A 24037-nucleotide genomic window follows, 5' to 3' on the forward strand; every position below is an offset into this window, starting at 1 on the left:
CAAAACGTCAACAAAAAGTCTCAACAGTTCCTGAACACGGGAATAATAAACTTTTTATTGTTTCAGAACGGACTTCAACACGGCGAGGTTTAAATTCGGAATGACGTTCGAACAAAACCTTATTCAACATCCGAAAATTTAAAAAACAAAGGCAAAGTTTCGGTATTCGAAATCTATCCAAAATATTTAATCTACATTTACTTCGGCTGCGACTGAATTAATTCCATTGCCTTTTTAAAAAAATGTTGCGTTATTGGCTATGCTTTGCTAGTGCTCTGTGTTTGGCGGGTCATTGTGGGGCGAATTATTGTAGAGATTCCAATCTCTGCTGCCCGGGCCGTGATAGTTCATGTGTAGTGCAGAAGGCGCATCAAAATGCCATTATAGAAGATTTGACGGACAAACCTTGTTATTGCGATCACGCTTGTTTGAAGCTCGGCGACTGCTGTCCAGATTTCCGGGAAACCTGCGGAGGTAAGTGTTTATTATAATTTCCGCAAAAAAAATCTCCGCAAGAATATTATAAACTCTTAAAATGTAAATATTAAATTACTAAATATTATTTGTATTAAAATTAACAAATATCATGCAAATAATTTATGCCTACTCTTCGAAAAGAAGTTTTTGTTTCAATAATTAATTTCTCATAAAATATACCTCGTTCCAAGCCCTGATGGTTTATTGTTCCGTGAATACTTATTTCCCGCTAGAGAAATAAACGAATTCCTCCATACAACATTTTCACTCTATTTACCTACTATATTTTATGGAACAAAGAAAGAGTGCTATAATATTTATATCGAGTAGCTCACAATGCGTACAGTGAACCATTATGTACATACATAGGTACTTACATAAAATCACGCCTCTTTCCCGGATGGGTAGGCAGAGACTACGTCTTTCTCCTTGCCACGATTTTTGCATAGTTCTTTCGCTTCTTCCATATTCATAACAGACTGTCTTCATTCTTCTTATGATCTAGATTATATTTTTCAATGTCTAGTCTAACTTTGGGCTTCATCCGATTCATTAAATAAGAATATTGAAGAATTTTTTTGTCAAAACATTCGTAGTAAAAAGTTATTTTTATAATGACTAAATTATTTGATAACTTGCTGTGCCCGCGACTTCGTCTGCGTGGAATTGTTATTTTGGACATCATTGAAGTCCTCAAGGATGAAAAATTTACCCCGTCTTTACCCCGTCCGCCCTTCTATAGAAGGTAAAAATATTATTAAGTTATCTCATTACCTACTTTAATGTCTTCCATAAAATACTGGCCGTAGCGATAAGAAGTTTTAATAACTGACCCGACCAGAAAGTAATAAAATCCGGCCAAGACTTAGCTCTTTAAAACTTCGATGACATAACAGGCGGCACAGATAACATTATAAGCTTCAAAACAGCTATTTTTGAAATTCAAAGCACAGCCCTATCTTAGCTCGTAATTCAGATTTATCTTGTCTATGCTCTCGACGCGCCACCAAAAGTTTGAATTGCAAAAACGTGCATTTTCGACAGAAGTTAAATTGGAGGACTGTTTAACAACTGTCCAAAAATGTTTATAAGGATCTCATTTGACGGGATTTATAAAGAAAAATTTTTGCGTAAGAGTATTTTTTATAAAAAGAAAAAACATTAGCTCAACCAACATGCCAAATTCCAACTTTTAAGCTCAATTGTAGCTTTGGCTGCATGTAGTCTGCACATAACGTAACGCAAGAGTTGTTAGATTGAGTTGAATGGATTCTGTCCTATAAATACCTTAAAAAAACACAACCTTTATAATACCTTGTTAAGTACACGTGTACTGTATAGCGACTGTCATGTGCTTATCTATCTGGCTTAACACTTGGATATAAACAGATACCTATATACAATGTTTAATATTCTACCTCAGTAAGGGTTCGCGTGGGGTATAATCCCTTGTAATACAGCCTCCCCAAGGCGAGTTTACATACCCCTTATTATTACGTTTTCATACCGGTTTTTTAAATATTTTTCTTTGTACAGTCGCGTGCTCAAGTGAACATTTGATGTAATCTTCGGCCCTATATTAGTTAATAAAATTTTGAAAATAGAATAACAGATTAAATTGTCCATAATCTCATTGGATATAATCTGCAATATGTTTAGTTCAATTACGTCTTGATCCCTTACGAGGTAGATATCCAACAGTATCGAAAAGTCTGACAGGCTACGCTTAGCTTTATGGTTCACTGAAAGAATTAAGATTCAAATTGTGACAGTAGGCTAGCTCTTCGCCTAAAAATCAGTCCCAAGTGTATAAGCCTTTCCCTTGATTGCCTTTTACAATCCGCAAAGGCAGTGAAGCGGCTTGTGGATACGCTTTTTGCATGGCCAGCACGGAAGCTAAAAAATAGTAGTGTAGTTCAATTAATTACTTAAATCCATTTTAATTATTTATATTTTTTATCAATTTACTTGAGAAATATTGTTGGTAATGTCGGTTACTGTACTTCGCTGAAGAATGCATATATATTGTAGTTGGATGCACTACAATGTATGTGCATGCACGGGTATGAATATTTAGATATCTTTACGACCAAGCAGGGGTCTCATCTCAACGAGGTTACTTTAATTTTTTATTAGGTAGTACTGCGGGTGGAATGAGATCTAGTTTCTGCTCGATTTGAAGTGTTTTCAACCGACTTTGAAAAAGGAGAAAGTGCTGTTCGGGATTTGAAGTCTTATCAACCGTCTTAAGAGTATGTAGGGATTGTGGCAAGAGATAAGAGTAGTTTATCCCTACTCCTGCGGGATTATGTATGTATTAACATATATAGAAACCGTCTCAATTCAATTCGAATGTAAGGATATTTTCTTTTTTTTGTAAATCAGTTACTGTCACAATTTGAACCGATGTAAAGGATTCTTTTTTTGATTGAAAAAAAAAAATGATGATAATTTAATTAAGACTACTAGTTATTAGGTCAACTTCTGTTATACGAATTTGTAGTATAAAGCTCTTTAAAGGCATACATAGTTAGGTAAATGTTTCATCTGATAATTGGGAACTTTTATTTAGTTCTTTTTGATGTTACTTCTAAAACTTTCCATAAAATAAGCGATTTGAAATCTCTCGTCTACCGCTAATTTTGTATGTGAAACTTCTAAACGCGAAGGGGTAGTCAAATAAACATATGTAGATACATAAACAGCTTGCATTTATAATACAAGTTGAGATTAAAATAAAAGCCGTAATAATCCTTTTCTTCTTTTGGCAAAAAACATAATATATCAAGATCACAAATGACGTACACGCGAAAAGAAAATGGCGCCAAATGCGGTATATTTTTGTCACACGCAATTTGATGCGTAAACAGCTTAAGTTCTTGATGGAAAACGTAATAAAGCGATGTAGAAAAATGTAATGCCTAACCCAATTTTTCCACAAGGCATATCGATGAAATAAATTTTTGTAGGCCTCTTTTGTTTTATAGAAAACTTCTTCGCCCGCGCGAATTTTGCACTACCTACAAAAGAAAACAGCCACAGGACTTTTAGTTTTACTCTCTCTAGACTCTTAAATCAATAAAATTGGTTCAGTAGATCACGCGTGAAGAGAAACAAACAAATAAACTAACTTTCGCATCATTAGTCTAGTTAGGTGACGGGCTGGCAACTTGTATTATGAATCTCAATTCCATCATTAAACCATTGACTCAACGCTTACAAAGACCATTAATATAGATGAGATTCCTTAAAAACTAAGTTAACAATTTTCGACGCGAATGTACCGCATATCTAGGATCGTATTTTAATAATGTTATTTAATATCTCCGCTTCGCGTCTGAATGCTTCGTCTCTTGCCAATTACTTCTCAAAACGTTGTAGTATGCACAACCACGAAAAATATGCAGGTTTAAAAGGTATAAGTCAGCTATCATATTTTTGTGTTGTGTGTAGTTCCCGACATTTTAGAATAGGAGCACTCTGTCTCTACTCCGTTATGTATTCCAATGTTATAAAAGGCGACTAGGGGAATAGGTGCATATTAATTCAGTGAAAGCTTCCAAGCTGATCTGTTAGGGAAGCATAAAAATATTTTAGATGTCTTTCTAAAATATTCAAACAAAAAACTCATGTTATGCATTAAGAGAGTAATGAATATGAATGAAGCGAAAGAAGTATGCTGAGATCGAGGCAACTAGAAAGATATAGTCTCTGCCTATCCCTCCGGGTAAGAGGCGTGATTCGCGTACCTACGTAAAAAGAAATATAACAAATTACAAAACTTTAAGGAACAGTTAACCAAAGGAAAAGTTAAGTTCAAAGAAAATCCATAATCAAAAAGGCAGCGCACATTAAAAGTATTGAGGATGCGTTATAATAATCAATTGACTTCCAAATAATCCATAGTTAGATGCATCAAAATACAGTCATTTGATAAGTGTTTTTTTAAAGAACTTATGTTAAGAACAGATGTCGTAATTATCTCGTATGTATGTACATATGTAACACTCATGTTCCCATTAACAAGTCAATCAATAACCCAAAAAAAAAAAACACATAGTCAAAGATTTCTTTTACCCAGAAAGGTATATAAATCTCTGTAGGGCCTTCAGAAGTTCTTGGTTCGACTTTGAAAGTTCGCAAGACCGACCATTTGTTACAAGTTGCGACACGCATGCGGTCAGTATGTTGGTTTTGAAGAAAAACTGGCTAAATGTGATTCAGTCGTGTGGTGAAAGTTTTCTTTTCTTCACAACCGCGGCTCTGCCAGTGTCAAATAAAAAATCCTTTTTCCGTTATTCCTAGAAAAAACCTCGTTTAGTGCACATAGGTATATGTAGTGCCGTGTGGTTCCCGGCACCAATACAAAAAAGAATAGGACCACTCCATCTCTTTCCCATGGATGTCGTAAAAGGCGACTAAGGGGTAGGCTTATAAACTTGGGATTCTTCTTTTAGGCGATGGGCTAGCAACCTGTCACTATTTGAATCCTATCTTAAAGCCAAATAGCTAAACGTGGCCTATCAGTCTTTAAAAGACTGTAGGCTCTGTCTATCCCGCAAGGGATATAGATAATATGTAAAACATTTAAGAACAATTTTCAAATCTCTAGACTCAGCAGTTTGGGCTTTGTGTTCATACATTATTACACTAGCTGTGCCCGCGATTCGTCCGCGTGGAATAATTATTTTTGACATCATTGAAGCCCTCAAGGATGAAAAATTTTCCCCATTTTTTTTCACATATTCCATTATTTCTTTGCTCCTTATAGTTGCAGCGTGATGTTATATACTTAGCCTAAAGCCGTCCTGGATAAATGGTCTATTCAACGCAAAAGAATTTTTCAATTCGAACCAGTATTTATCGGGACTACCTACTACGGGACAAATTACACTGATTGAGTTAGTCTCGAAGTAAGTTCGAGACTTTTGTTACGAGATACTAACTCAACGATACTATATTGTATACTAAATACTTGTATAGATAAACATCCAAGATCCAGGCCAATCAGAAAAAGTTCTTTTCTCATTATGCCCTGGCCGGGATTCGAACCCGGGACCTCCGGTGTCACAGACAAGCGCACTACCGCTGCACCTCAGACGCCGTCAAACAAATAAACAAACAAACTCTTCGGCTTTATAATATTAGTATAGATATCAAATCTTTTTCTTTGCGACACGATACCCTTATTATTTGACATTTTTCGGTCAGTTGGCAAATACAATATTTCCTGAAAATAATTAGGATGTCAAGATAAGTATATACACTGTTTCAGACTAATTAATACAATATACTGCTTTGGATAATTACGATTTCCTGATCATGTCTAGTGGAAGACCGGTCGATGATATTATCCTGGTAACTAATTTACTTTATTTTTCTTATAATACAACTATAATAAGTCTTTTCATTCTTGCTCTCAGGGATTTATTTTACTTTTTGGCATCGCCAAAGCTAGCAACCTGTCACTATTTGAATCTCAGTTCCATCTTTAAGTCATACAGCTGAACGTGGGCTTCAAGACCTTGCCTTTCAAGACTATTGGCTCTGTCTACCCCGCTAGGGATAAAGCAAGGTCGTGTAAGCTACGACCTCTATCCACATTACTGGCGTTGAATAAATAAGAATGAAGCCGTGTGGTTCCCGGCACCAATACAAAAAGTATAGGACCACTCCGTGTCATCCCCATGGATGTCGTAAAAGGTGACTAAGGGATAGGCTTATAAACTAGCAATTCTTCTTTTAGGCGATGGGCTAGCAACCTGTCGAATTTGAATCTCAATTCTATCATTAAGCCAAATAGCTGAACGTGGCTTATCAGTCCTTTCAAGACTGTTGGCTCTGTCTACCTTGCAAGGGATAAAGCAAGTTCGTGCAAGTACCTATCTCCATCCATATTACCAGCGTTGAATAAATAAGTCGAAGGAAGTATGCAGAGATCGTGGCAAGTGGAAAGAGGTAGTCTCTGCCTACCCCTCCGGGAATGAGGCGTGATTTTATGTATGTATGTATGTATAATAAATAAGTGCTCGAGAATGAAGCCATCAGCTTAGCAGCAGGCCTTCCGCCAAAAGGTTCCGGCTGCATTCCCAGAGGGCGCTAACAGTGTCGAATATTTATAGATGACTTTATGTTACGCTGGCGGCTTCGTCCGCGTTAATAGTGACGCCTCGTTTCATTTTCAGTTCAGTAATTTCGGAATATAGTACCTACCAAAGGAAAATGCAATTAATATGTCGAATTTTAGCTCGTCATGCACGCACATATCTATGGTTTCGGGTGGTCATTTCAAATTCAATTCAAAATTGTTAATCATTATTTTTTATTTCAACATCACTTAGTAATTGTCATTTCTTTTGGTTTCACAACATTGGTTGAAAATGAATTACTTAAAACTAAGTTTCAAAAGTAGCGGTAACAAACTGCAATGCAGCATTTTCTTCAATGACTTTACAATTATTCGAACTAAGAATTGAAATGTGGACGAGAGAATACATTGTTATTGATACATTGATATATATTATATTAATGATTTCTATGATCAGTCACATAACTTCTGAGAAACACACTTCACAGTCTCAGAAACCCTTAGATCATTTGAACACCATGATACAAACATACAACATACACTTATAAGTACCTACATACATACATACATATAGACAGAGCCAATAATCCCGAAAAGACTAAATGGCCACGTTCAGCTGCTCAGCTTGATGATGGAATTGAGATCTAAATAATGACAGGTTGCTAGCCCATCGTCTAAAAAAAGGATCGCAATTTTATAAGCCTATCCCTTAGTCGCCTTTTACGACATCCATAGGAAAGAGATGGAGTGGTCCTATTCTTTTTTGTATTGGTGCCGGAAACCACACGGCATTTACCGGTCCCTACTTATACATATACATTATATGTATTTACAATGGCGTCCCTCTTTGATCGAGTATCGGAATGCAGGTTTCGTCTCCCGGCACGCCCCCAGCCTGTGTCAACATTCATATACCTTTACTTTACCTATACCTGTACCTTTGACTTGCTGTGTCCCGGGTATAATCAATATGTTTTTAACAGACTCCAAAAAGGAGGTATTACTTTGTGCGAATGCAATAGATAGAGATAATATAATAGTGAATTTGAAAAGAAAAAGAACAGTTTCTTCTTTTGTTATATAAGGTATAAGATTTTATTAACAAAAACAAAGAAACCCTTTAAATAAATACACGGCCACATCTCGCCACGCAAGCGTCAAGCCCGAAACAATTTATATTGCAGTTTAATTTTATGAATTGAATTAAATTAGCTGAACGTGACCTATCAGTCTTTTCAATACTGTTGGCCCTGTCTACCTCGCAAGGGATATAGACGTGATTATATGTATGTATGTAATTGAAATAAAATTTGAGTCTTTATTTTTAGTAGGTATTAATTTGTGAAAATGTCAAATTTCTAGCTATCACAATTTATCAGCCTGGTCACTGACAAACAGACAGACAGCGGAGGCTTATTAATAGGGTCCCGTTTTTACCTTCCCTTTGGTACCCTTAACCAACTTAAGGAACCCAAATTACAAGCCAATAGTTTTACCGATTTGGGCTGTGCGTCAAATATACATATCTGTCAAACCATTTCTTTATTATCAAAAAATCTATACTAATATTATAAAGCTGAAGAGTTTGTTTGTTTGTTTGAACGCACTAATCACAGGAAATACTGGTTTGAACTGAAAAAATATTTTTACGTTGAATACACCATTTATCGAGGAAGGATTTAGGCTATATAACATCAACTATAAGCTGCAACTATAAGGAGCAAAGAAAAAATGGAAAATGTGAAAAGAACGGGTACAATTGTTCATCCTTGAGGGCTTCAATGATGGCCAAAATAACTATTTCACGCGGACAAAGACGCGGGCACAGATAGTCTTAGATATACCGTCTCACAAACTTTATAAAATACACAGCCACATCCCGCCACACCAGAGCGAAGAGCGAAACAATTTATTTTGCAATTTTACTCTCAATTTGCGAGAAAAACTGCCCTCTTATTTACCCCTTCCTCCCGCTGAAAGGCTTCTCTGAAACTACGTCAAATATAGTTAACCCTTGCAATAGGGTTATTTAGGTCACACGGTACATTTTTCATTCAATAAATAAACCATTGACCGTGGTCATATTCGGACTTTGGGCTCCTTTCTAGGGAGTTGAGGACGTAGACTGTGATTAAAGCCAGAACGCCAGACGATGGGATAGACAGACATGTCAAACTTATAATATACCCCTTTTTTACGTCGAGGGTACTTAATTTCTTTCATTCCATAGCTTCATCCATATTCATATCTCTCTTCATGCAAGCTCTTAAAATTACTTAATAATAATTTTATCGAGAACTTTCTAAGATTCATAACAGCTGTTTTCAGCGCAGTAGAAGAATATTTTCCGTAAAAAATCGCAGTGAAGGCCTTCAGGAACTTGTTCAATGGAGAAATAAAAGTTGGGAATAGCTTTTTATTGCTAAATATTGAATTGGTTTCAATAGTTCGACGAATAAGACTTTAAAATGCAACTTTCATTTCTTTCTTGCGTTATTTCGATATATCTTTATATTTTTATTTGTCCACTAGTGACACGTCTCGGCTTATACGAGTATAGTGTACATTTTCAACGGTGAAATAATTTCTATGATCTGTTCACTTCAGTAGACATATATACATACATATAATCACGTCTATATCCCTTGCGGAGTAGACAGAGCCAACAGTCTTGCAAAGACTTCAGTAGATAATGAAAGTTATAAACTTTACCTCTTTATTTTAAGTTTAGATGAGCAGTTGACTTTGATATTGTTTTACAATCAGATTTTCACTATCTTTTAATATGTGAACGAGAGTTGTTGAGTGATTGACTGACTTATTAACGCATACTGCAAATAGCTATAGAGATTATAAATTTGGCAAGTATAGGCATGAGGACTTAAAGAGGATTTCCCGAAATTACCATGGGAAAGGAAATTTGCGCGTTTTTAGTTTCGCAGGTGTCATAAGAATATTCTACTATAATACCTGCAGCGCGACTTTTTCCGCCTAAAATCTCTATGTATTTTAACGTATATATTTTGTTATATCTGAGTTACTGCAAAGATTCATGAAAATCCGTTCAGTAGTTTTTGCGTGAAAGATTAACAAACACACACACATCCTTAGAAACTATCGCATTTATAATATTAGTCTAGGAAATAATTCCTTAAGTTATCTTACAGTAACAAGAAAAACTTTCGAGAAATCTTGGCTTGGCCAATTTTCCAACTGTACACAACACCAATCCTATCACTATCCTTGGGGATCTAAAAAATAATAGTTCCTTATTGTCTTAGAAACTGAGTTAAGAAATGTCGCAGTATCGTAGCGTCCCTGTTGGAAAACTGTGATTGTATACGTATAGTGACCTCAGAAATCTGTTTTATCGATACTACACTACTGTGTAGTCCCAGTTCTAACGCTTGTGGGGTCTGTATCCCTTACGGGGTAGACAGAGCCAACAATTTTAAAAAGACTGAAAGGCTAAGCTCAGCCGTATGGCATTATTGATAGAATTGAGATTCAGTGACAGGTTGTAAGCCCATCGCCTACAATAAGAATCCCAAGTATTATGCATACCTCTCCTTTATTGACCTTCACAATCGTCACGGCAAGAGAAGAAGCAAGAACACACGATGTTCTTCTTTTAAAAAAAAACCAGTTATAAAATAAAGATGGCCGCGGCGCAAGTAAAAGCAATACAGTTGTAATTCAAAGATTCCCGAATTAATCGCTACGATTTTGCGACCCAGCAAAGCGCGTGATTGGATAATCGCATTCCTTGACCAAAAAATTGTATTGTTGATTTCCATTGGTCAAATTGGTGCTTGATTTTTTTTTTGGTTGCATTTGTTTTTTGAAGATAAAATTTAATAAGTTTTTTTTTATATACAATAATAAAAAACATCATAATTCAAAGTTAGTTTGAATATAAATATTTTTTATATAAATCTACTAATTACAGAAATAAAATCCAAATTTAAAATGATTACTTTAATATCCTATTAGAAAATGCATTGAATTCCTACTTATTAAGAAAAAAGAACGAATTAACGTTAAAGGAAGTTCCGGTATCAATTTTGACATGGATATAATTAGGTTTTATTTTTAAGAATCCCAATAAAAAGCTGATTAAAAATATTCAGACCTTCGTCAATCGGACATCGGCCATGACCTGTTTGATATTTTGAAAATAGAACCACAGAATAAAAATAGCACTATCTGGCAGAATAGACATACTATGATATTTTTAATTTAAACTCTGATTTATGCACATTAGTTTGAGTGCTAACCAATGTTTTTTTACGGTGAGGAAATCATTGTAAGGAAACCTGCGTAATCAGGCAACTGGATGTGAAACCATGTTCCAATATGGGTTAGGTTCTCCTGTAGGTGCCGTGTGGTTCCCGGCACCAATAGGAAAAAAGAATAGAAAGAACCACTACGTCTCTTTCTCATGGATGTCGTGAAAGGCGACTTAGAGCTAGGCTTATAAACTTGGGATTCCTCTTTTAGGCGATGGGCTATTAAACTGCCACTATTTGAATCTCAGTTCTATCAAGAAGCCAAACAGCTGAGCGTGGCCTATTGGTCTTTTCGAGACTGATACAGACGTAATTATATATATTGTGCATGTGTGTTACGAATGTGGATGAAGCGATGGAAGTATGCAGAGATCGTGGCAAGTGGAAAGATGTAGTCCCTGCCTACCCCTCCGGGAAAGAGGCGTGATTTTATGTATGTATGTATGCATGTGTGTTCCCTTGTAAAGATTGCGGAGGTCAGACGGGAAGGGCTTTGTGTTAAAACCTGACCTACCCAATCAAAAAAAAAACAAATTAACACAAGCCGCAAAGTGAAGCTATTCAAATATTATATCCAAGTCCTGTGAAGTTGACTAGGTATTTCGTGTCATGGCATTAACAATTACGAAGAAATTTTTCATAAACAAACGAGGTGAGCTCAAAAAGGCGTCGTAAAAATTCATTGGTGAGAAGTGAGAGACGCCATTTTCAAAAGAAAAGTGGAAAGGCGTGTAGCAATAACGCAATTCTCTCTAAATGCTTCATTAAATGAATATTGTTTTTATGTAAAATACCTATTATCACTCATGCTTACGGGATGGACAGAGCCAACAGTGACGAAGAAGCTGAAAGGTTACTTTATGATGGAATTGTGATTTAGATAGTGACATGTTGCTAGCATATCGCCTGAAAAAAGAGATTTCAGACACTATATGGTTTTTCTCCGCAACCAAACTATTATATAAGCGTTGGATGGGGAACCCTATTCCCTCAGTCGCTTTTTACGACTCACACGGGACAGAGATGGTCCAGTTACAAAATGCCGGGAACCACACGGCACTTGTGAAACGTTCAGACATATTTAATCTGTGAATTATATATTATTGCCTAATGGATGGGTCGGACTGCGGATTTGAAAAAAAAGGTTTGTTCAAAACATTTAATATTAGGTTTGGATCCAAAAAAAACCGTGATGTATTTTATTCATCAAATTCAATATTGATATAGGTCTTATAGTAATGAAAAATACTTAGAGCGTATCTGGTCGATTCGGTAAGATGCCCGGTTAAAATGCGTCATGCGCAAAAATGTATAGGTTCAAATCCATCGGCCATGTACCAAAGACTTGTTTCTAAGTTATATACATTAGTTTGAATACTAACCGATGCTTTGACGGTGAGGGAAAACATCATGAGGAAATCTGCGATTCAGGCAACAGGATGTTTATACATGATCCAATACGGGTTAGGTTTACCTGCAAAGGTTGTGGAGGTCAGTTGGGTGTCGCTTCGTGTAAAAACCTGACTTACCCAATCTAGGATCCATGGTCAAAGGCATACCCCGGGCTCCTCTCCAGAGAGGTGAGGATGCAACAAGGACTAAAGCCAGGAATAAGAAGAGTAATGGAAGGTACTGGTAAATGGGACGTTGTACTATTTCTGAGATCAACTTTACAGCTTTACAGTTACGCAGAAAATTGCGAACTATGCAAGACGTTGACACATTCCTATAGTTTCAAGTATAATATGGCCCCAATTTTTTGGTATATTCCACTTTGGTCACCCAGATGATATCACTTGGGTGATCAAATTCCATATTTTTGTTTTCTGATATCACCTAATGGCAAATCACTTGGGTGATCAAAATCAACAAGATTTGATTCCACATTTTTCTATACTGTTTTTGTACTTAGAGAAGAAATAAAGTAAGGTAAATAATGGTACACTCAAAAAATATAAATTAAAATAATGTATTTCCAAAAGCATTTACGGAAATTAAAATTACAAATTAATTATACAAAGCTCCCTTGTTCATTATAATGAACATAATCAAAAATTTAATTATAAATATAATGAAATAATAAATTTCCTCAAATATTTTCTTTAGGGGTAGATATATTTTGAAGGAGAAAACGTGTCTAAATCACTTTTAAACTTATTTTGGGCATTATTTTTTGTTATTTTAAGAAGGTACCTGATATTTAAATATATTTCAACTATACCACAGTTGATATATATTTAAATATCAGGTAAAGGTAAATGTTTACACAGATTTTTAGCTTTAAGATAGAATTGAGATTCAAAAAGTGATAGAAAATTTCTGGATAACCTAATCCAGAAATATTCTAAGATAGAATGTAAAAAAAACTAGATTTTTAATTTTATTCCGGCAAAGTTTTGGGCATTATCTAGCATAAGACACACATAAATCACGTCTTTATCCGTTACTGAGAAGACAGAGCCAATAGTCACAAGATTCATAGCCACGTTTAGGATAAATATTAAAACTAAAAAAGATTATATAAAATTTTTAGTTTCCATTAAAGTCTCAACTCTTACTGCGTTAGTTTCTCATAGTAAAATGCCCCAAAGGGCGAGCTTCATTTCAAAGGAAGGAAACGAAAAGGGTTCTTATTACGATGAACATAAGAATTATGTTTTTTTGCGGGAAGACAGGCCGTTTCGTCCATCAGAAGTTGACAATCCAAAATAACACAAACGAAATGTAAAAGTCATTCAAATTAAAACTGAACTAGGGAGTTTTGAGACGGTCCCGCGACGAACAATACAAAATATTAAACCCTTTAAAAAGAATGGCTCTACATTTGCAAGTATAATTTTCTTTTGTTGACATCCCTGTTGGGGAGCTGCGGTTCGGCTTACGGGGAACAGCGAGAATATGACTTTTATTTTGAAAAATAGAAGACCTATTTAACCTAGGGACACTTACATGCAAATAGTCACAAGGTATAATTTTTCAAAGAATAGTGGAAAAATTTAACGTTGAATATGGATTTTTGCAGGCAACTGTACGTACTGTGACTATTGGCTCTGTCTACACAGTAACAGATGAAGACGTGATTTTTGTGTGTCCTATGCTAAATCTAGAATTTTTTACATTCTATTTTGAAAATTTCTGGATAACCTAGTCTATAATTCCATACTTCTTTTGAGTCATCATTTTTTTCATCCTTATTCGTTGGTTTAACATACTTTTGATATGTTTTCTACTTCTAAATTGATCAAGAATTATGTCGGAAATTTCCTATGTGCCTATTTACACTGGTCTCGTATTATTTTTGGAAATTTCCGAAATAATGATTTTAGAATGTCTATTCGTATTTGCATCTACATATATATTTTAAATGAAGATGCTGACTTAGTGGTCTGGCTTAAATATTCACGCCTAGCCAAGAACGTTGCGTTTAGAGATTTATTATTTAGCACCTAGGTTACATGTGTAATCTAGTGTTGTACTTAGAACGTCTATCCCAAAATTCTTAAGTAATTGAAGCGGATTTTTTGATAATTTTCAAAGCGGGCAGAGCCACCGGCGCCGCTGGTCTAAAAATGAAATAAGAAGCGGTTAGTTTGGTGCTGTGTGGTTCCCGGCACCAATATAAAAAAGAATAGGACCACTCCATCTCGTTCCCATGGATGTCGAAAAAGGCGACTAAGGGATAGACTTATAAACTTGGGGTTCTTCTTTCAGGCGATGGGCTAGCAACCTGTCACTATTTTAATCTTAATTCTATCTTAAAGCCAAATAGCCGAACGTGGCCTATCAGTCTTTTCAAGACTGTTGGCTCTGTCTAGCCCGCAAGGGATATAGACGTGACTATATGTATGTAGTTTGGTGATAATCGCTACTTATCAAAACGCGGCCCAACCCGTTGCTAAGGGTTTCATTCTAATTACACAGGATTGATGTTCCGACGTAATTATATTGTAATTTGTGTAATTCGGTCCGATTTGAGGTGTTACTGTTGAAATTGTAATTTGTTCCTTGTTTTCCAAGATGGATTTTGTTTGGTATATAATTGTCTTAGAATAGGAATTTCTTGATTTCGCGTCTGGTTTATTTTGTAAAGATTTGTAATTTAATTCGTTTGTTTTTCTTGAATATTTTATATGTTTTGAAGCGTGAAGCATTTTGAGTTTTGATTTGAATTATGCTAGGAGATACTTATTTTCAAAGAAATCTCTATATATGAGCAGACTGTCGTATATGCATTAGTCTAATTTTGTGATAGTATATATTACTAGAAACATACTTTTTTTTTAACATACTCATGTGCATATGATCATATCTACGTGGGGTAGACAGAGAAAACACTGAAGGTTCAGCTGTAAGGCTTAATGATAGATTCAAATAGTAACAACCATGGAAAAGAGATGGAGTTGTACAATTCCTTGATACTAAAAGAAAAAAAAAATAACGTTGGCTTATAACAAAAGACTTTTGCTTTATCTATTGTAAGAGTTTTTCTTCGTTACCAGTCAACATACTTATATAAAATCTTTAAGTAGTTAAATGTGCTCTTATTCCTTTAGTCGTCTTTTACGAAATAGAACTTGTTCTGTTATAAAGCCGCAAGCCGCATGGCTGTAAAACATGATTGTCTTTTACGACATAAACAAGAAAAAAAAAGAGCAACGTTAAAGGTAGGAAGATGATGTAGTACACCAAAACTCTTAGAAAGAATAACATTGCGTGCGAATTCTTATAAATATAATCTTATCCTTTTATCCCGCGGGATCTTATTCCAGCCCATCCGATGCAATGGGCCCATTTATTTGATGCTGAGTGTTGCCAGTCGGTGAAACTGGGACTTATGATTTTTATATGAAAATCTGTCTGGGAAATAAGAAAAAGTTTGTAGGTACCATAAACCTGGATTGTTTTTCCCTTTATATTTTATGTTTATGACTGGATTATTATGCTCGTTTTCGTTTTATGAAAATGAATACTATCTGGTTGTTATATTTATTTTATGACAAATGCCGCCTGTTTGATGGGAAGGAACGGTAGTAGTATCTTAATAGACATCCATTCTGCTAGAGACTTTTGATTCTGTCCACCCCGTAAGGAATAAATATGTAGTACCTACAATAGTTATTTCTCTTCCTAGGGCGTCGGTGGTCGAATAGGTAAGGTGCCTGGTTGAAATGTAGTTGCGCATAAAGGCACAGGTTTGAATCCCACCGGACTATTTTCGAAGTTATATACATTACTTTGATTACTAACCGATACTCTTACGGTGAAGCTGAAGGTGGCCTTTTCAAGACTGTTGGCTCTGTCTACCCCGTAAAGCTAAAAACGTGATTTAAGTATGCACGACGATTTTGCTATGTGTTATTAATTAATATGCGTTCAAACATTGGATGAATTAATTAAACATGAACTCTTAATGACTTTTTGGGTAGGCTGCGTACATACTTCATTAAAAAGCCCCCCCATAGAATTAGTAAGAACGCAGAATTGACTAAGTTAACATTTTTTTATCCTTTTGAAAGGCACATTTAAATCGGTCTCATAATGTTTTCAGTGTTAAGAAAGTTTTTCATTAACATTTGTGTTGCCCTTCGCGTGACGTCATATAATTATATACATAGGTACATATAATCATATCTATATCCCTTGCAGGGCAGACAGAGCCTACAGTCTTAAAAATGCTGAAAGGCCACGTTCAACTCTTAGCTGTGGCTTAAAAATGGAATTGAGATTCAAATAGTGACAGGTTGCCACGTTTATTAGCCTTAGTCGCCTTTTACGACATCATATTTCGAAGTGATTTTCGTCAAGCTGAACAGCAATCGACTTGCAGGCGAAGCCGTGGGCAACAAATAGTAAAAAATAAATAAGTTAGAATTCAAATTCAAAATTTTTATTCATTATTATAGGATACTTTATATCGCTTAATAATTGTCAAATCTTTTGGTTTCAAAACATTGGTTGACGTGAAATAAATTACTTAAAACTAAGCTTACTGCCACTTCCAAGGTGTCAGTGCAGAAGAAGCGGTAACAAACTGCACTGCTGCATTTTCATCAACAACGTCAACCTCACAAATATCCAAACTCGTAGAATAAAATGTGAACGAGAAATATTTATAGAATACATTGATAGCAAAACTTTACTTAGCCAATGAGTAAGACCACGGAATTGTATTAAAGACTTGTTCACAATTAGAAATGTAAATAAGTGATCTTCCGGGATTATGTACCACTTAGTCCCGGGGAGTCCTTAAATTAACATATTCAAATCAATTAAAATGTTGATCTGTCTACGCTTTGGATTGCGAGTTGCTGAATGATGAATGTCTTTAAAGAGCTTTAAATAAACAAATCCATAGTATTGTTGAAGATTTATTATTTGAATTTTGTAACGAATAAACTTAAAAACTACTGAGCCGATTTTGATGAAATTTGATACACAAATAGTATAGACCTTTAGGAAAAACAGGTTTTTATTCTGGGAATTCTCACGCGAGTGAAGCCCCGCGCACGCGATAGTATTCATGTAAACTACCTGTTAGCCGCTACTTCGTCCGCCTTAATCTGGTGCCGTGTTTTTTTTTTTTTTTTTTTTTGTTTTTTTTTTTTAAATATTTAAGCATTCTGTTGGAAATGTTTTCTTAGATTGGGGTTTTCAAAATTAGTTGTAAACACAAGTCGCGCCGATGGGCACCTGCTACTTGATACAGGTAAACGGTGCCGTGTGGTTAACAGCACTATAGAATAGGACCATATCTTTCACATAGCTGTTGTAAAAGGCGATTAAGGGAGCGGCCTTAATAAGCTTAGGTTTGACCTTTGAAGCGATGGGCTAGCAACCTGTCACTTTGAGTCTCAATTCCATCATGAAGTAATACAACGTAACGTGGCCTATCCCTACCTATGTCTTTCAAGACTTCTGGCTTTGTCTACCCCGCAAGGGATACGTGATTATATATGAATTAATGTTACGAACAAACTTTATGGTATGTTAAGAAACGGAGTCTCTCAGTCTTTGCCAGGCTCTGTCTACCTCGCATGGGGTATAGACGTAATTTTATGTAGGTATGTGTGTATATTAATTAATAATACTCATTAACTAAACACATACACCTGCCTAACAAGATGTGTGTTTAGTGCATACTCTTGATCAATTGTTGCTTGTTTGAATTTATGTTCAATCAACATGATGACACAATATATTGATGAGGAGTTAGATAATTATCTTTGAGTAATTTGATACATACTCAAAGACACGGTAGCCGACAATCTTGAGTACGTTACGTTATGAAAATATTGCCATTAATATTTCATATATCCCACAAAATTTTCCTATTAATAAATTTAAAATTGCGTCAGGACCACAGGCCGTAATTAATTAACTGAGTACAATTTAATCAAAATGATAGCTAGCGCCGGCGCTACCAACGGTTTCAACGACATGATTTATTACAATTTTGTAATGTAATTATTTTTGTCGTGTAATATTCATGAACATTCATTTGTTTGAATACTTACCGCTCTTACGGTGAGGTAAAACATCGTGAGGAAACCTGCACATTCAGGCAACTGGATGTGTAACCATGAATCCAATGCGGGGTTTTTTTTAAATTAATTTTATTTGTTTTATTTATTTTGTCACATTATGTTTTAATATAAAATGGGGGTTAAGTTTACTTGCAAACGTTGCGGAGGAAGTTGCTTCGTGTAAAAAACCTGACTGATCCAATTCAGAATCCATGGTCAAAGGCATAACCTCTGTACTATCCCTCACCTCTCTGGAAAGGGGCTCCTTTGCTTGCTATATGACGTATCAAACACCTTATCGATTATCGCTTGCGTATGGTTATGTCATAATAGATTTACAATACTATTCAGCTGCAAATAATATGAAGTAAAAAAACCACACCATTCCTATAAATATTTTATCGGGTATTATGAAAATCTAGTGAGAAAACAACGCGTTTCAGTCGTAAGCTAACTGTCAACATCGTTGTTTTTCTGCCTATCGGGAAATATTCAGTGTTGCCCGCATTATGACTATACTACCTACGAGGTAATTTTAGTACCACCCCTGTATAATGCACGCGCGACGAATTTTTTTTGATCGCGCGATAAGCTATCGTTGTCCCGTTGAACGTCATAATAAAAAGCGAAAAAGCGAGATTTTCGCGCGATCAAAACGGCATCTCGCGTGAATCAGTGACATATTTTTAGATTTTCATTTATTTCTTTCCAACTGTCCCAATAATAGTGATGGTAAATCGGGGTTTTAATTTACGACTCCCTTCTAACCTCCGCAACCATTGCAGGGGCATTGGTTGCGGAGGGGGCATTGTACCTAAACATAAGGTTATCCAGTTGCCTGAATATGCAGGTTTCAAATCAACATGTTTTTCCTCGCCGTAGGTTTTTGGGCATGACCTTATTTTATACTAGCTACGCCCGTGTGAATTTTTCGCAATCTATAAAAAGAGAATTCAAATATATAGCGGTCCAACAAAAAAGCGACGTAATTATCACCTACCCAAAACACCACCTACACAAAAAGCAAACATTTTAGCGTCACTTACAAAAAGATACAGGTTTTCGCAAATCCCACGGGATTTTTAGTTTTTACTGGAATTTAAGGTTATGTCGTTCTCCAGACTCATTATATATACGTGATATTTCTAGAAGATTTATTTAGTAGATAGCCCGCGTAGAGGTAACAAACAAACAAACTCACATTCGCACTTAGATATAATATTAGTTGGGATTTAATTTCTGAAAAACATGATACTGTAATTTTTTTACGCAGGCATATAAAGCCGTATGAATTTTGGTAGATAATAATTTATTCAAAATGGTTTTGAAACCACGTACGAGAGTATAAATAAATAAATTTACAGAACTGACTTACATATCTTAAAAATTCTGCTATGCTTCTAATTTTTGAGTAAGATAAGTTTTAATATTGGTTTGTTAATATTGGTTTATACTTACGATATTTGTTTTTGTAGGTAATAGGCATTCGCTAAGGAAGAATTGTAGAACAAAATGGAACATTGCATTTGACTGTATTCTTAAAAACACCAAAAGCAAAAAGTATTAATGTTAAATTCTTATAACTATATAAGTATTTATTATAGAATATAGTATCATTGAGTTGTATCACGTTACACAAGTCTCGATCTTACTTCGATTACTTTACGAATCAATATTTATTTTTGTTGTTTTAAATTTACAAAAATAACATAATGCTGTTTTACTAATTTATAGATAGAGGCTTTGTTGCTTTTGTCATCACATGAATCTTTTATAGACTGTCCTATCTGTATCTTCGCAACTCTATATCGATAGTAACGTCTTAATGGCCTATAAAATGGAATTTAGGGAGCATTTGTCATATGAAGGGCTGTTACATGCTTTTATCGGGTATCGAGGAAGATTGTGGTGAAAGATATTAATAACAAAATAGACTTGCCGACAATGTATTTTATATACGAGAAATGTAGCTATCTTCTTATGCTGCCATTTCCTGCCGGTTAGTTAGCATTACGGCTATTCTTTAGCTAACATCAAGGCTATTATTACATACGTACATTATATTCTTTGGCTATCATCACGGCTATCCTTTGGCTATCATCAAGGCTATTCTTTAGCTATCATTACGGCTATTAATTTTGAGAAGACTCGAAGGGCATGTTCATCTGTAGGGTCATCGTATGTCGTAAAAGATGAAAATGAGTTCTAAAAAATATTCCTTAAATAGAACTATTACCTACATATTTTGCGGCAAACAAAAGTTACAATAAAGAAAAGATTTTTATTTTTGTAAAGTTTGTTACGAATAAATTCAAAAACATCTGCACAGATTGTCACGAAATTCGGCACAGATAATGAACGTCCAAGAGTGACATAGGCTACAACGGCAGCGATGCCCCGCGCAATAGCTAGTGGTAAATAATAATTGTAAACAATATGAAATGAAGCTATCGCTACTGTCACACGACGCTTCTCAGTTTTTCAGTTCATTGGGTCGAGATCGAATTGCCAAGTCACTCCTGCTGTTCCCGTTTTCAAGTCGCCATTAATATATTGCTGGCGAGGAGCAATTTGTTTGTTTCTGATATTTCATTAAGATTGTGAGTTTACGTTTTTACGCTTTATTATAAACGTGATGAAATTGACGGGATTTTATAACGTGAACGCGTAAACCATTTTACGATTACCTACCTCAAAATATATCTTAACTTACGCTATACCTTACGCTATTTGATATTTTATGTATGTATATGTATTTATAATGTATATTATGTATCTTGTATGTATTTATGCATTTTTTTTTGTAATGTATGTATTTTTCAGTATGCATGTGCACTTTATCGCACCACCAACTTAAAGTTTTTTCTGTTTGGTCAGCTGGTTGACTGGTAGAGAATGCCAAACGGCATTAAGTCCGCCTTTTGTACATTTTTGTTTTTGTGCAATAAAGTTTTAAATAAATAAATAAATAATACCTTCCCTACATACGAAGGTATATAAACATCATTTGATCTTGAAAAAATATATAGAATAATCAAGTCTCCTCTTTTAGAATTAATCGTGCATCGTCTGAGCTTCAATGTAGAATAAGATATGTTTTTTATGTGCAATAAAGGGTATTCATTTAATCAATTAACTTAAAGTCCCTTCAATAAGATCAAAAGATATAATTATTCTTCAAAAGACTGAATAGGCCACGTTCAGCTTTTTGGCTTGATGATAGAATTGAGATTCAAATAGTGACAGGTTGTGAGCCCATCGCCTAAAAGAAGAATCCCAAGTTTATAAGCCTATCTCTTAGTCGCCTTTTACGACATTCATTGGAAAGACAAGGAGTGGTCCTATTCTTTGCCTGCAACTTTCAAAAGATGTTTAAAACGTCTTATGTCTTCTTTCCCTTGTTCACAGTAATAGACTGCATCGTCTCTGGTTGGGGTCCATGGTCGGATTGCGACACCAGCTGCGGCTCAGGCAGCATGGTGAGGAGTCGGAGGGTGGTGCAGGCGCCAGCCCACGGTGGCAGGCACTGTCCATCCCTGATACAGAGGAGAGCGTGCCAGGAACACCACGGATGTTCTGCAGACAGCGATATCCCATTGAGAGGTAAATTTTAAAGGATTTTGATTGTTACCTTTCAGAGACAAAAGCATCATTATCAGAATCAGCACAGCCCTTTGTTTAAGGTATTATTGATATAATAATTATAATGAATATAAATAAACTTTTCATCATTATACTGGGGTTTGTCCCAGTTGTATCCTTCTAGTAATAGAAAGAAAAAGGTACAAGGAGCATCACGATATTCTGGTCACAGCAAAATTCTTTTGATAGATAAATTCTTCGTCAGATGGTCAGACTCATGAGAGGCAAAGGCATAACAACCAACATGCTTATCAAGGGATACAGACCTGTGCCTCATCATATGAGCTCCACATCCATATCCTGGAAAGCCCAAGGTGACATAATGACGACAATCTAGGAATAAGTAAGGTAAAAGCACCTATTACGGAGGTATTTCGCAACATTTGAAAGTAAGAAGCAAAAATAAGCATAAGTAAGTATTTTTAAAGGTTCCAAACAATATTATTATCTAAAATAGAATTTAAATTTTGTATTGCTGTGGAGTCTAAGTATCCTTTCATGCGATTTCTTATTTAAAAAAAATATTTAAAAAGGCAGGTCGATTTTCCCTAATACGGAGGTATGATTTTGGTCAGAGCCTATTACTGCGGTAGACGGCTCCTAATACGGAGGGTCAGGAAGTACATTAATTTAGGTTCCGTACAAATAATATGTATAACAATAATAGAAATGTGTAAGTTGTAAGTTTTTCATTCATTGACTATTTAATTACATTATTTCACTTTAATGAAATTAAAGACGACTTTGAATTTAAAGTATATTATTTATTTAAAGTATATATATGTATATATTATTATTTAGTGTTTTCTACACGCGTGTGTACAGCTTTCACGGATTTAACAATATTAAAAATGCAGGTTCATTTAGGAATTAAGTTTTATTTTTTATTACAATTAGTTACTTTGGCTAAGAAATAATGACGAACAATAACAATCATCTAAAATCTTTCAAAAATCAACACTTCGTAGAGGAACAAAAAGTAACAATAATGAAATATTTATAACATCAGTCTTTCAAAAACTAACATTCCGCAGAGGATAGTAAACTGCTGGCTGTCGTCAGCAACCGACGCCACATCAGTCACCAACAGTTTTATTTTTTCGAGCGATTACTGGTCTATAAAATAATGAAAATAAAGTTTAAAACTCTTTTAAAACTTGCGTCAATGCTGCCCGCTGCCACTGCTGCCTGAATTGAGCTATGAAAAAATGAAAAGAACAATTACGTAGATTGCATTAATTGATATTAAAATATTTAATTATTTCAATGTTTTTGATTTTACAAAAAAAAAAAAACATTTATAAAAAATAAGAATCAGAAAAAAGACGATTTTTTTATTTATTTACGAAACCCTAAAATCTTGTGATTTTCTGTTTAATTAATAAAGCCATAATAGGAAACCATATTACCTAATACAGAGTTACCTGGAAATAACTACCACCGTATTAGGAAAACTACTCGTGTTTTTAATAATCCTAATTCTGACCCATCAAAATTCCGATTAACAAAAGAGTGTAAATTTTTAATCAAACGACAACTATTTTGTGGCTAAGATGTGTAAAACTGAAGTAACAGTTATACACAGGATATTATTTGTGATAAATTAAAACACACCTCTCAATTTTTACCCCTCCTAAGAAACTAACATTTTGTACTCAACAGTTTTATTATTTAACTAGATTTCTAATTGAGAACACATACCTCAGAATATGGTTTTTAATTTATGAGATTAATAATTATTTCAATTGAACTTGTAACTAATTAAAAAACTTAATAATTTGAAAGTTATAAACAATTAAATTTTATCAGTATTTTTCCTATTACGGAGTTATACCACCGAGTTAGGATTAGTCTATAAAATTCGTATCCTATTACGGCGGTATTTTATTTCTTATTTTTTGGGTAAAAACTGAGTTACAAACGTGAAACAAGCTATTTAATTTAAAAATTTAAAAGTAGGGAAATGCTATAAGTTATTCAAAAACAAACTTGAACGGCCTATTAATACGAAAAATTGC

At 34.9% G+C, this 24037-nt stretch overlaps 1 protein-coding gene across 2 annotated transcripts in view; it reads left to right on the forward strand.

Moving 5' to 3' along the window:
• LOC106129903 (somatomedin-B and thrombospondin type-1 domain-containing protein) overlaps positions 1-24037 on the forward strand; it is a 55071-nt gene that overhangs the window by 25755 nt on the left and 5279 nt on the right. For both annotated transcript variants that reach the window (XM_013328599.2, XM_013328600.2), the window contains exons 2-3: positions 67-474; positions 21786-21980. In XM_013328599.2, the coding sequence (XP_013184053.1) occupies positions 243-474; positions 21786-21980 (427 nt within the window). In that variant the 5' untranslated portion in view covers positions 67-242. The remainder of the gene's footprint in view (positions 1-66; positions 475-21785; positions 21981-24037) is intronic.

The sequence above is a fragment of the Amyelois transitella genome, chromosome 22, assembly GCF_032362555.1.
Source record: "Amyelois transitella isolate CPQ chromosome 22, ilAmyTran1.1, whole genome shotgun sequence".
NCBI classification, from domain to species: Eukaryota; Metazoa; Arthropoda; class Insecta; order Lepidoptera; family Pyralidae; genus Amyelois; species Amyelois transitella.